We start from the raw sequence: 13,355 nt of genomic DNA on the forward strand, positions 1-13,355 counted from the left end.
ACAAATCACTCTGATGGTGGGGAAGGGATGATGCTTCAAAAGATGTCCCAAGGCTCCATTGCCTTCAGTAGTGAAGAAAACTAGCGGGGGGGGGGGGGGTTCCCATCATTCATCACTAGTACACCATGCAAGGTGAGGACTCTCCATGTACAGCAAGTTAAACAAAAGCGCCAGGGGAATTCTCATATACATTATAGTCCCTCAAAGGGGGAAGTGCTGTCACATTAATATCTCCTCATGAAGGATGGTGTATACCTCTCTGTGGTGGTGGTAAGGGTGGAAGAGGTAGTAAGGAGGGAAGGATGGTGGTTAAACAAAAAACCACCAAACATGATAAAAAAAAACCCACAACCTTTCATGTTCTTCCAATGCCATATAAAATGGTTTGTTTAAGCAGTCCCAGACTGTTTCTTATTACCAGCATAAGTATACGAATTGGTGAGGAGGTTCCATTTCTTCAGTTTCCTTCCTCCCACTGTTCACCCATAATGCTCACAATCCTGTTACACCTTCTATTGTCTTCATTTAAAAAACCAAAAACCACAGACATTTTTTGCCATTTTTCCCAGCCCCAGAGTTCTGGCTTCTGAGTTGGCGCTGAAGGCAACAGTACATTTATTATATAAATAGTGCCCAGCCAATACAGTGGTAGATGAATTAGAAATACCATATTGTAGATTGATCAACCATTTGTAACGACACTATACATATCTCTCTCCACTCAAATTTAAACTATGGTTTCAATATAAGCAAATTCAGGTGCCTCTTGTTTCTCTCTGGACTGTTGTATTAAAAATTTAAGATGTAGAATGCCCAGCATCAATCAACCATGGTATCCAAGTACTCGAATGATGATAGCCTATTAGGTAACATGGCAGACCAGCAGCAAAAATGTTTAATTTACACAGCCCCCCTCTCTTACACAGGGCAGAATAGAGTATTAGGTGTGTCCATGCAATTGTCTCAGAGCATCTTCCTCCTCAACACCAGTCAATGAAGAGCACACGCAGGCTTTAGAAGAAAATGGATTACATCCGCACTAGGATTTTTGCTGGCCTCATCAGTTTAGAAAGGACCAGAGTCGCTTACACAATCAGGCCATTGGCAACAGCTTTCAGTGTTGCTGAGCACCTGTAACTCCCATTCATTTAAACAGGAGTGACAGGTACTCAGATCTAGTGAAATTTAGAATAGAGCAAAAAGCTATCCTAGACATTTGCCTATCCCGCTGTATGGCAAGGTTACCCCAACAGGGTGTGAGGAGCTGTGAGGTGGGGGATGAAAAAAACCCCCATGAAACTACAAAGACTTCTCTTTTATTTGCTAATGAATACTCCATTCCATAGTTCAAGGAGTCTGAAGCTGCGGGGTTACCTTAAATCTTCCGTGCTTGCTTTCCCCTCTTACTCCAATGCTGACACCACACAGACACTTATTTTTAGATGAAGAACAGGGTATTAGGCACAATGCTCCATTTCATGGGAACACAAAGATATGTCTTCACCTGTCATTCAGCTGATTGACTGGGACTCCTGTGTCTCAAGCTGTTGAAGACTTGGCAGGGATTTGATCACCTGGACCTCCCAGAAGGGAACAAATGATAGTGCCTCAGTGAGTATTAGAAAACAAACCAGCCATCAGACCATTTATTTTTGGGAAGGAGCAATTCTCCTTCATTGCCCACTGTTTAAAATTTAAATGCCAGTCTTAGGAAGGGAAATCATAATAAAAGCTCTTGTATAGTATTTTTCATCAGTGAGATCTCCAAGGGCTTGAACAAAGGTTTTTGTTTCTCCCGTTTTACAGAAGGGAGATGGAGGCACAAAGAACAAGTAAAGTAACTTGCCCAATGTCATTTAGCAGCAGAGCTGGGAATGCAACTCAGGACTCCTGAGTCTCAATCCGGGGCTCTACCTACTCGCACGCATATGCTGCTTTGGGAAAAGATGGAGGTTCTGGTCCCACCACATACTACTATGGGTCAAATTCTGTTATCAGATAATCATGTGTAATCTCCATTGACAGCACTTGGAGATTCATGGAGCATTGTGTTCCCTGAGAACAGAACTTGGCTCATAATTTTAAAGTATAGTATTATTCCTGCGATAACATTTTTTTGTGCGCTATATGACTGAGTTCACAGCTTGTCGCGCTTATGACTGCAAATTAATTGCTGACAATGGGGGTCTCTTGATCTGTTTGGGGATATTTATATAAAAAACAGGGTTTATTAAGCTATTATCACCAAAAGCTATGGGACACAATGTTCCAATTTAAAAATAACGCAGCTTCCAAACATTCCTATTCCCACCCATCCCCCTCTCTGAGGGGGGAAAAAGTCAGTGTACATTTTCATGTACAGATACAGACCATGATCTGCTGTTATTTTATATTAGATACAAAACACAGTTCCAGAGTAATATTCCCAAGAACAATGTTTCACTGGGCAAGATTTCAAACAGCCTCACATCATATTTGACATTATCAGTGCAAGCAAGAGTCAGCCTGATGAAGGGCTCAAAGGTGTTGATCACTGGCAGTTGAGGGTGCTCAGAGGAGCTGAAGCACTTTTTGGGGCCTTGATCCTGCAAAGATTTACAATCATGCTTAAATTATATGCATTCAGGAGTCCCACTGAAGTCAATGGGACTCTCACAGTGATCAGGGCCTGAGATTTTAAGTTCTTTAGGGCAACAACCATCTTTACATTTCTGTGTATACACAGTCAGCAAAATGGAGCCCCTGAGCCTTGATTGGTAGCCTTGGGGCACTACAAATAATATGTAGGACCTCACAATAAAGGGCACTAAAATGTCACAAATACATCTACATGATATTAGCAAATCTAGCATAAGCAGTCTATATCCTTACCCTTGTGTGGGATAAGTGGAGTATCTAGGGTACTAAAATTAGCTTAAAACTGGAAAAGTAAATTTTTGTTTTTGTGACAATATTTTTGTATTGCTGACAACAACAGGGCAACCTTCTTTAATAACAGTAAAGAACAATGACACCTTTGCAGAGAGGATAAAGAAAGGGTTCCTCTTATCAGAGTAGGAGCATATAAATTTAGCAACCTGAAATCAGTGCAGACTCAGCCTTGAACAGAGTCACACACTATGCATATACACAAGAGAGAGCAAATAAGACAGAGATTTATAAAATAAAGGTTAAGATGGATAGTTTCCCAGGATTTCAAAAGCTTGCTGAAGTCTTTGACTCACGACAGGCGCAAAGATAATCAGTTTTGTTTCCAAAAGTCAACATAATAAATTTTGTATTAAAAGCTTCAAATGCTGGAGGAGCAGATAAAGTTTAGCTTTCCAAATGAGTGTTGGTAGTATGTGGCGTGGCACCCCAAACAGTTCTTTTATTTGCCATATACCTGTTTATCTGAGCAGATCAGTTTGTTATTCTTTTAACACTTTGTTAAATAACTAACCTCGTGTCCATCACAAAAACTGGAACTCCTGCTGCATCTAATTTTGTGAAGGACTCAGAACACATCTGGACTATACATTTCTGCTTCTATATCTAAACAGTCTGAAATACTACTTGAGACTGACTTAACAAAAATCAAATAGGGAGCAAAATTTTCAGCTGCTGAATTAGAACTGTTAAATAACTGCTTAGTTGCTGATGGGAAAGATTTTCCTCTCTAATCTACAAATTCAAAAGCATTCAGTGTTGAGAGGTTTTGTAACACCTCTCTCCTTTTAGGAAACTAGTAAAATAGGTCAGGTAATAAGTAGAGCATGCCCCTGGACTGCCTTTAAAAATTACTCTTAGAGGAAATAAAGAGGTGGAAGTGCAACCAATGGACTGATTTATACTCAATAACTGCACTGAGTAATTAATTATATCATTCACTGCTTTTCATCAGCAAGTGGAAGGTCCCTGTATAATTTAAGACAATATTTTCAGCACCATTGAGCTTCTGCTTCACTCTGTGTAATTTTAAGCCCATTACAAACCTCAGCAAGTTCTCTTTAAATCTAAGATGATTTTAAAAAAAACAAACACACCAACAAAAGCCTCAAACCTACCAACATGTTCTTCTCAAAAACAGGAGTTACTGAAATCATCTTTGATGTTTGTCTTATTAGGCAATGTGGCTACACTATTCTGTGCTAAGAAAAAAGTCACAGGTCCTAAAGCTTGATGAACTACAGATGAAAAGCCTTGGGGGGGGGGGGGGGAAATTATCAAAACAAAAAAGTCTGACAAAACCCAAACTATACACATTTATAGGCAGTACATGCTCGTTTTCTGGAAACTTCATTTGATTTATTATGATCACTTCCTTTTCCTTCCCTCCATCACCAAATCTCATTACAAACAAAGTAGATAAGGCCCCTTGGCCACAGCAAAGAAGCAACATTATGGAAAATTAAATTGTTTTATAGCAGGACAGAAACATGAATTTAAAAGGAGGTTTTTGCTCTTGTTGAGTAAAGACGCAGCTTCATCTTTCTTATACAGTCCATCTAAGATATCATTTCTTGGCATTATCAGCTATGCCTTGAATCAGCAAGTTTAAATGTGCTAAAAGAAGACATTCTATTCTTTTTAGTTCCACTAAAATGCTCTGTGTTTCAGTCCCTTCTGCCTCTATTTAAGCAGACCGACCAATCTCTTAATTTTGTCTAGGTTAGAGAGTGTGCATTTAGCAACTCCTTTGCTGCTACTTTCCAACCTAAGCAAATGCAAGAAGGCTTTGTGTGTATTAGCACTTACTCTGGATATGGTCAAGGGCATGTTGAAGTCCTTTCCCCCTTGCAGTCGGAAACCCCATGGTCCAGGTCCATTTAGAGTCACGTTGTAAGACATTTTGTAACTCTTTTACACAGGTCACCAAAAAGGCTCTACAGAAAAGGGGTATGGGGAGGGAAATAAAAGAAAATGTTTTTAAAAATAAAGAAAAAAAGACATTTACAAATATTGAGAACACAATAATTGCTTCTTTGTTGCCTTGCCTGCTCAGTCCTGCTGAAGTGCCACCTAAGAATAGATAGGAGCTATAATGCAGATACTGATATCCCAGCTGAGTTGGGGCCCATAAAAGGCTTGTAACCAAACACTTACTATGCAAGGACTCCATGACTCAGAGATCTAATATAGCCCCCCGGGAGGTTAGCAGATCTTTCTAGGCTCCCCAAGTCCCTCTTGATGCTCAGAACTACTTTACTTTATATATAAATTAAATAACAAAAAAAACACTACGAACAGCAACCCCAGCACCCAATTTAGGATTCACTAGAAGCCCAAACATTAATATCCTGCTAACAACTGCAAGACTTTTGCTTTCCAAAGCCACTTATAATTGTTGCTCCACAGAGCGTAAATTCATATTTACTTCATTTTGAGATTTCATGCACTGCAAATCAAGGATTTTTTTATACTGACCCTTTCCTTATATCCCAAAGTAAATGAATTGGGAAGCATCTGCTCCTTTCTCTGCATTGACCTGGTAAGCTAGAAAATTTGCTGCAGCACTGGAAAAAAGATCTGCCCCATACACCCACCAATTCATGAAAAGATGTTTGTCCCTTGTTTCTACAGCCTTTACTTCTTCTAGGGAAAAATATAGTTTATTCTGTTATCATGCAACAGAAGTGGCTTTTTATTGTTTTTCATAACATCACCTTTGATTTAGAAAAGATCTCTACAGCTAAAGCATTTTGATCATATTACTGTCAGGTGACAAGAATTGTTAATTAAGAAAAGAGTAGCTAAAAACAGTGCTGTGTCCAAGTGTATTTTGGAAGGTTTGATAATTTGTCTTCATTTCTTAGTAAATTGAACATTTTAAAGAAAAAAAAATCTTTTGCTCTCTAGCAAGTCAGAAAATATTAAGCCAGTATGCAAATATTATTAAATTAAATATCTCAACCACCATATGGTGTAGGTAACTGTTACCCTTATTTTTCACTGAAGGACATTGACATCTACAGAAGATAAGTGTGTTACCCATGGTAACAGAGTGGGTTATTGGCAGAGCTGGGAACAGAACACAGAATTTGAGTCCCTGTGCCAAGTTCTAACAACTAGTTAAATGTTTCCTTGCATCAACCTATCTACTTTAGCAAGCTTCTTCCTACCTATGGCTTCTAACAGCAAAAGAACATTGCAAACAAGCATCACAAATTGGTTGTATGGACAACAGGACATGTTGTATGGCAGGATATTAGTTTAAAATCCTAAACAATCTCCCTGGTGGAATTGTCTCTTGGGCATATGGAGAAGATAACCTCTTCTACTTGCCCAGAACAACCAACCCACAATACCCATGTAATTAAAATCAACACAGCAGCAAAGTGGACATGGCTTCAAGGGGAAGAGGAGATTTATAAGAGACTTGCAGTTTGTACCTGCTTATTCATTTCTATCGCTAGACTCCAGGGGTATGTCTGCACTGCACATGAAACCCAATTTCTGACTCAAGTTTGAGCCCAAGCTCCACTTCCATCCACACACAAATCAGCCTAACTTGGGTCAACCAGAACTCAGGTCCTAGGACATTGCTGGGGAAAGTAGATCCCACTGTGACTTGGGTCCAAGCACTGTAATTTTGCAGTGGGAATGCAGGTCAAGCAGTAGACCAGAGTCAGAAGGTTTGCGTAGTCCAGTATGGACACGTTAGCACGGCTGTGAAACGTGAGTCCAGCAACTGTAAACCCAGGTTTACAATGCAGTGTAGACACTCCAGCACAGATTTGGAGACGCTGTCTACAAGCCAAGTCCCACAGACTTGGGCTTACTGTGCAGTGTAGACATGCCCAAACTCTCTGTAAAATGCGAAACCAGCTTATTTAAGCACCACCTCACTGCAGGGCTCACTTGTTGGTGCTAAAACAATTCATTTATTAACACCATCAGTTATGGATGAGAAGGTCATAAGTTTAAACAACTACTCTCTCACTTGGGCTAATTACTTAGTGTTGACAATGCAGTGTAATACTGTACAGGGGACCGTGGTGTTAGAGGGGGCACTCTTCCCTCTGAGAAACTACAGAACCCATGCAGCTACAGGTGCTGTCTTTCAAATGAAATATAAAAATTGAGAACTTAATTAGTCCAGGTCATTGAAGAAGAGAGATCCCATAGCACTTTCTACAGGACTAAGGTTGTTAATTCCAAAATTCTGTCTGCATTCCAACTTGAGTAATTGCATTGTGTTTATCTATATTCCCCTTTAATTTCAAATGAGCACAATATGTTCTTCATTTGCTGCACCTCCTAAGAAGCTACATAGTTCCTTCTTGTCATCCCAGATTGATGAATGAAGTAATCCCTATTTGTGTTTTGGTGAAAAAAACAAAGAACGTAACTGTCCTCAGATAAACTAGAGACAATCAAAGGCACATAATGAGCAGAAATCAGTTAGAAGTGTTGATGGGAGGTCAGTCTGCAAGTGTCACTATTGCTACAACATAAATCCTAAATGCAGTAGAGAGGTTAGAAAAAGCAAACCACCACCACGGTCCTATTTAGTATTTCTTGGGTAAAGAAGAAAAGTATTCATGTTCAGGCTTATTTTGGCAGTTTGTCAGAAGAGCAATTTGTACAACAGGGATTAATCATGTACTCGTAAGGAGTTGGCTTAAATCATACCTCTGTATTTCCTACCAAAGGTCCAAATGCTGCCCTGAGTTACCACTGATAATAGATAATACTCCAATAATAGAATTTACTCCAACCCAAATGCAAGGTAGATACCTCCAAAACATGCTGCAAAGGGCCCAAAATATATTGCTGTATGTAATATATGATCATAAGAGCTGCATAATGGGTCAGACCATGGTCCAATTTGGCCGGTATTCTGTCTCCAACAGTGGTCTATACCAGAGAGTTTCAGGTAGATGTACAGAATAGGGAAATTATGGAGTAATCCAACCTTGTTTTCTGCTCCAGGCTTTATATTATTTTTGTATCATATATATGGTACAATAATAATTGACTGATCAGTTGACCAAATATTGTCAAATAATGGAAAAAAGTGGTCATATACTTTAAAGCACTAATTTATTAGAATAGTGACAAAACAAGTGAGACTTTATGGCCTTCTACTTCTTCCCCTCCTGTGAACTTGTGACAAGTTTCAGAGCATGCAGCGGAAGAACTTCAAAGAAAGATCTGTTGCTGTGTGTTTCATGTAATGTGGAGAGGTATGAAGCAGATAACATACTGGGTCACTTCCATCTCTAGATGTTACAATTCTATTTGTGTGAACAAGATCTAAGTAATGTCAATGTAGCACTAGGCCAGGTACACAGTAACTTAGTGTCTCACTACTATGGTTCTTCAACATTTTCCTTCTGTGGCTCACTATATGAGAGGATGGGTTTGAAGGGACCTCAGGAGGTCATCTAGTCCAACCTGCTGCTCAAAGCAGGACCAATCCCCAACTAAATCATCCCAGCCAGGGCTTTGTCAAGCCTGACCTTAAAAACCTCTAAGGAAGGAGATTCCACCACCTCCCTAGGTAACCCATTCCAGTGCTTTGCCACCGTCCTAGTGAAAAAGTTTTTCCTAATATCCAACCTAAACCTCCCCCACTGCAACTTGAAGCCATTACTCCTTGTTCTGTCAAAAGAACATTTCTACCAGAGGTGGGGTTTGAACCCACGCAAACACACATCCATTGGATCTTAAGTCCAACACCTTAACCACTCGGCCATTCTGATAAGTGCGTAAACTCCTCAGAGTCACTGCAATAGATACTGCTGTGGAAAAGGAATTAAAATAATTAAATCAATGTTACAGTTTATGAAACAGAACTCTGAGGACAGCTGTAAAGTCTGTACTATTTAATCAATCAGATAAAAGAAAACAAATGATGTTTACAAAAATGTCTTAAAAAGCAGTAAAGGATAGGAAAATACCTGAGTAAAATCCCTGAATGGCTACCTCTGTTCAGATTACTGTTTGAGAAATAAAAGACGCCACTTATTCAGACACTGTTAAACTGAGGTCACTTGTGCCTATTTCTTTGGTGGTTCTCCATATCCATGTTAAAGTTCAAGATAGCTTGGCATTTTCAGGCAGCCTATAAGGAATACCTCTTCTGTCCTGTACAACATTCCCTTTCAGTACAACAGGATCTAATGCCCAAGGCAGGGTGAATTATGTTTCCATGTTTGCCCACACAGTCACTGTACCAATAGCAGCATTGGAGAGAAGGGATTACAGAATGCTCATTTCCCTGCTCCCCCTTTACTGTGTCCTTTTCCCTCCCCACTAACTCTGCCTAACCTACCCCTCTTTCTTGTTCCCTTCTCCTTGCCACTCCTCCATTTAAGCCTTGTGCCACATAGTGAGCTGCTATAGCAGCCAGAGCTCTTCTTGCTATAGTCATATTACCAGGTTTACTGTGAAGTGCTTGTTTTGTGCATATTCTTGCATCTTGAGCAGAGGACTAGTGGTGTGACAGCCAGTTATATGTAGTCATGAATGTCACTCCAAATGAAATAAATTCCGCCACCCTCCGTGCTGATCATATGGTGTCTGATTTTCAAAGACCCAGCGACTGCTGGAGTCAATGGGAAATGCAGGTGCTCAATACATCATCGACAGGGCAGGGGGGAGGGAGGAGGAAAGTCAGGCCCATAAGCCCATAGGGAAAATTTGGGGCAAAGAGACAACTAGGTTGCTGCATTGTGTACCATCCCAGCAGCAAGTCATTACCACTAGTATGTAACTGTAATAGGGTCCTCAGTGGGCTGTGAGGCCTAGTGGTTAGCATCCACTCACTGGGGCAATGATAGGGGAGCCCAGGCCCACCACTCCACCAGGCTCTTACCCAAGGTCCTAAGAAGGTCAGCAGCATTTGACCTCCGGGGGGGGGGGGGGGCAACCACAGAGTTACCCTCCCTGGGTCACTTCCTATCACTACTTCCCTCCACTTCTGGTCCCAGATAAGGAAAAAGACAAATGAAAAGGTAACCAAAGCATCAACCCCAACCAGGCTCACTGCACAGTCCTGGCACTTCAGGGAGGCATCTCTAGCCCCTTTTGGCAAGAGCCTTCAGGATAGGTGTGTACTCCTCTGCAGCCTTCAGAGCTTGGTTGCTCCCTTTTCAACTCTATCTCCAACTGGAGCATGCTCTGCAGGGTTGGAGGGACAGTGCTAGCTGGGCCCAGTACTGTCCTTTAATCCCTTCCGTCCTAGTGTGGGGTTTTTATACCTCATCACATTACTAAGTTCTAAGTTAAAGCACTTTAGGAAACCTGATGATGTAATAAACTATTCTACATAACACCCTTGTTCTTGTCAAAAACCTCTGATGACTTAATTACAGCCTGTTTTAGTTTCTTAATATTCCTTTATATCACTATAAAGAGCATCTTTCTCATAGTCTTATTTTGCCCAAGAAGGTGGCATTTACTATCTTTAATGGTGACCTCCTCCCCCACATTCTTCAGCTTAGACTTCCCCTAAAAATGAGACATATGTAGATAGTAACTATGTTTAATTAGACGAGAAGGTCACAGACTTAACTTACAACATTTAAAAAAAATATCAGGGAATAGAATGAAATTCTCTCTTCCCACATCAAAATGAAGGATTATCCAGAGTCCAGCAAGTCCCACCAGTGTTGGCCAGCAGTTAATTGATAAAAACAGCTGTAAATTCATGTCACAGAGGAGATGCAACCATAAAGGTAACAATGATACTCTAACACAGAGACTAATGTATCTCGCGTGCAAGGGGGGAGAATGGCTACCTCAAAGTAATGGCTCAGAATAGAACCGGGCAATGGTTTGACAATAATGGCACATTCATTAGAGTAGTGGAAACAATTTGTAAATGCCAGGATACTACGTTGTTGTACTATAAAGAAAGAGCTTGAGGAAAGTGATGACTGAATGCTTGGAAGTACAAGACAAAAACCTAGCATCAATACAGAGTTAAGATTGAGGAAATGAGCACTAATCAAGGTCACAGAAATTCCAAGTGATAAGGTTTCTATGACTACTTTAACTTGGTCACATTGCTCATCCTGTATATTTCATATGCAGTAGTGAATTTGTACCCTAAACATTACTGTGATAACAAAATTGTAACATCTGTAACAGTGGTTTTCAAACGGTTTTTCATGATCCAGTACTGGGTCACGGACTGTAAGACACTGGGTCGCGGCAGCTCTGGTCAGCACCACCAACCATGCCATTAAAAGTCCCGTCAGCAACACTGCCCAGCTAAGGCAGGCTAGTCCCTCCTTTTCCGACACTGTGCTGCGCCCTGGAAGCAGCCAGCAGCAGGTCCAGCTCCTAGGCGGGGGGGGGGGGGTGCCCCACAGGGCTCCATGCGCTGCTCCCTCCCTGAGCACTGGCTCTACACTCCCATTGGCTGGTTCCTGACAAATAGGAGCTGGGGGGGGGGGCAGTGCCTGTGGGCTAGAGCAGCGTGTACGCCTCTGACTAGGAGCCGGACCTGCTGCTGGCCACTTCCGGGACGCAGCACAGTCCGCGGTACCAAGGCAGGCTTCCTGCCTGTCCTAGCAGCCCTGCTGCATCGCTGACCAGGAGCCACCCAAGGTAAGCCCACAGTCCAACTCCGCCTCCCAATCCCCTGCCCCAGCCCTGAGCTCCCCCAAAACCCAAAGCCCCATCCTGCATGCCTCATCCCTGGCTCCACCCTAGAGCCTGCACCCCCAGCCCAGAGCCCTGATCCCCTCCCACACTCCAACCGGCCCCCCCAAGCCCCTCCCACACTCCAAGACTCTCTTTCTCAGTTCCATTGGGTTGCGGGCATCAAGAATTATCTTTAACTGGGTCACCAGCAAAAAGTTTGAAAACCACTGATCTATAAGTTTAAGAATCTCCATGAGATTTACATCAGAGGTAGGTTGGTTGACACTTGACTTAGGCTCCGATCCTGCAATGAGCTCTGTGCATATGCAGAACATAGTGTACATGGAGCAGTTTGAAAGATCATGGCCTCAGTGAGCTTTCATGTGGTCTGCTTAAGATAATGTACCAATTGGGCTTCAGAGAAGCTACTGTTTCTAGTTTGATAATCCCCTTGGTAAACTGAATGTCTTCAAATTAAGCCTTCAATGTCTCTTTGCCTCAGTATTATTTGTCAAATGAGGACAATAATATTTAATACATCCAATCATTAAAGCAAGTGATTAGGTTGGTTGCACTCACCCACACATCTACTTGGGGGAATCAATCCAGAATACTAGTATTCCTGTTTTAAGTATGATGTTTTGTTACAGTAATCCCAGATATTCCAAACCTTTGGTTTAACCAAAGGTTAGTTATGTTTCCCATGGCTGCAGTTAGTGCAGATCAGATCCCATAGGAGTGGTATTTCAGGCTATAGTACTTGCCAAGCTCCTAAGTGGGATTCAGGAACCTCAATGAAGCTTAGCATTAGGCCTGTGGAGTTTAGACACTCTTAAAGTCCCCTGAACCTCTATCAAGCTGAGGTTTGCCTATATAATGCTAGATAATCAAATGTGTAAGATTAACGTGTTTATAACTGGGGCCTCAGTATTAAGAGAAGTGAAAGTGGTCCAGATAAAATAACTGACTCAAACTTCATCAAAAGAATAATGATAAAAACCTGAACCTCCTTGGAGATCCAGAGGAGTTTTAAAAATAAATAAATAAACAAACAAACACTTCATGAGGAGTGTCAGAGTGACAGTCCTGGGGTCCCTTACTTATCCAGAGAATGTGTACCACATGGCAGCAGTCATGTGAGTCTACCTCCATGGCCCTACCAATATGCTTTGTTCCTCACTCAGATGACCCACTACTATAGGTGAGAGTGGGTAGTTAAGTCACTCAACTTCTGTATTGAGAATTCCATCAAGCTTCCCAATTTGGGCCAGCTGTGATGGCCATTTGTGATGTGAACTGCAATCCACTAGTAGACCCAGGACACAAAGCTTACTTCATATTCAAACATACCTCCGATGGTTCTTAGTTTTAATTTCTATGCCTCTGGATACTTCCTTGTTTTGGGAGACTCTGGAAATGGAAATGCTACATGAAGAGCTAACTACCTGGCCTTCTGTCCAAAACCAGGAAGCAGTAAAATCTTCACGTAAGAGTACTCTACCAAATGCTACAGTACTAAGGGCTTGTCTACATTACCTGCTGGATAGACAGGCAGCGATCGATCCAGCAGGGGTCGATTTATCATGTCTAGTCTAGTCTAGATGCGATAAAGCAACCGCTGAGCGCTCTCCCATTGACTCCGGTACTCCGCCGGAGCGAGAAGCACAGGCGGAATCAACGGGGGAGCGTCAGCCCTCAACTTACCGCAGTGAAGACACCGCAGTAAGTAAATCTAAGTATGTCGACTTCAGCTACGTTATTCATGGAGCTGAAGTTGC

General features: G+C 41.7%; 1 protein-coding gene and 1 non-coding gene across 4 annotated transcripts in view; both read right to left on the reverse strand.

Annotated features, from left to right (window-relative positions):
• Nucleotides 1-13,355, reverse strand: part of LOC123374875 (LIM domain-binding protein 3-like) — a 147,738-nt gene that overhangs the window by 132,379 nt on the left and 2,004 nt on the right. For 2 of the 3 annotated variants that reach the window (XM_045025257.1, XM_045025259.1), the window contains exon 2: nucleotides 4,738-4,865. In XM_045025257.1, coding sequence (XP_044881192.1) covers nucleotides 4,738-4,795 — 58 coding nt within the window. In that variant the 5' untranslated portion in view covers nucleotides 4,796-4,865. Of the gene's footprint in view, nucleotides 1-4,737; nucleotides 4,866-13,355 lie in introns of those variants that run through there. The other variant, XM_045025258.1, reaches the window with a different exon arrangement.
• Nucleotides 8,605-8,687, reverse strand: TRNAL-UAA. The gene has a single exon. It is a non-coding gene; the product is annotated as a tRNA-Leu (tRNA).

Source organism: Mauremys mutica, chromosome 7, assembly GCF_020497125.1.
Source record: "Mauremys mutica isolate MM-2020 ecotype Southern chromosome 7, ASM2049712v1, whole genome shotgun sequence".
Lineage (NCBI taxonomy): Eukaryota > Metazoa > Chordata > Testudines > Geoemydidae > Mauremys > Mauremys mutica.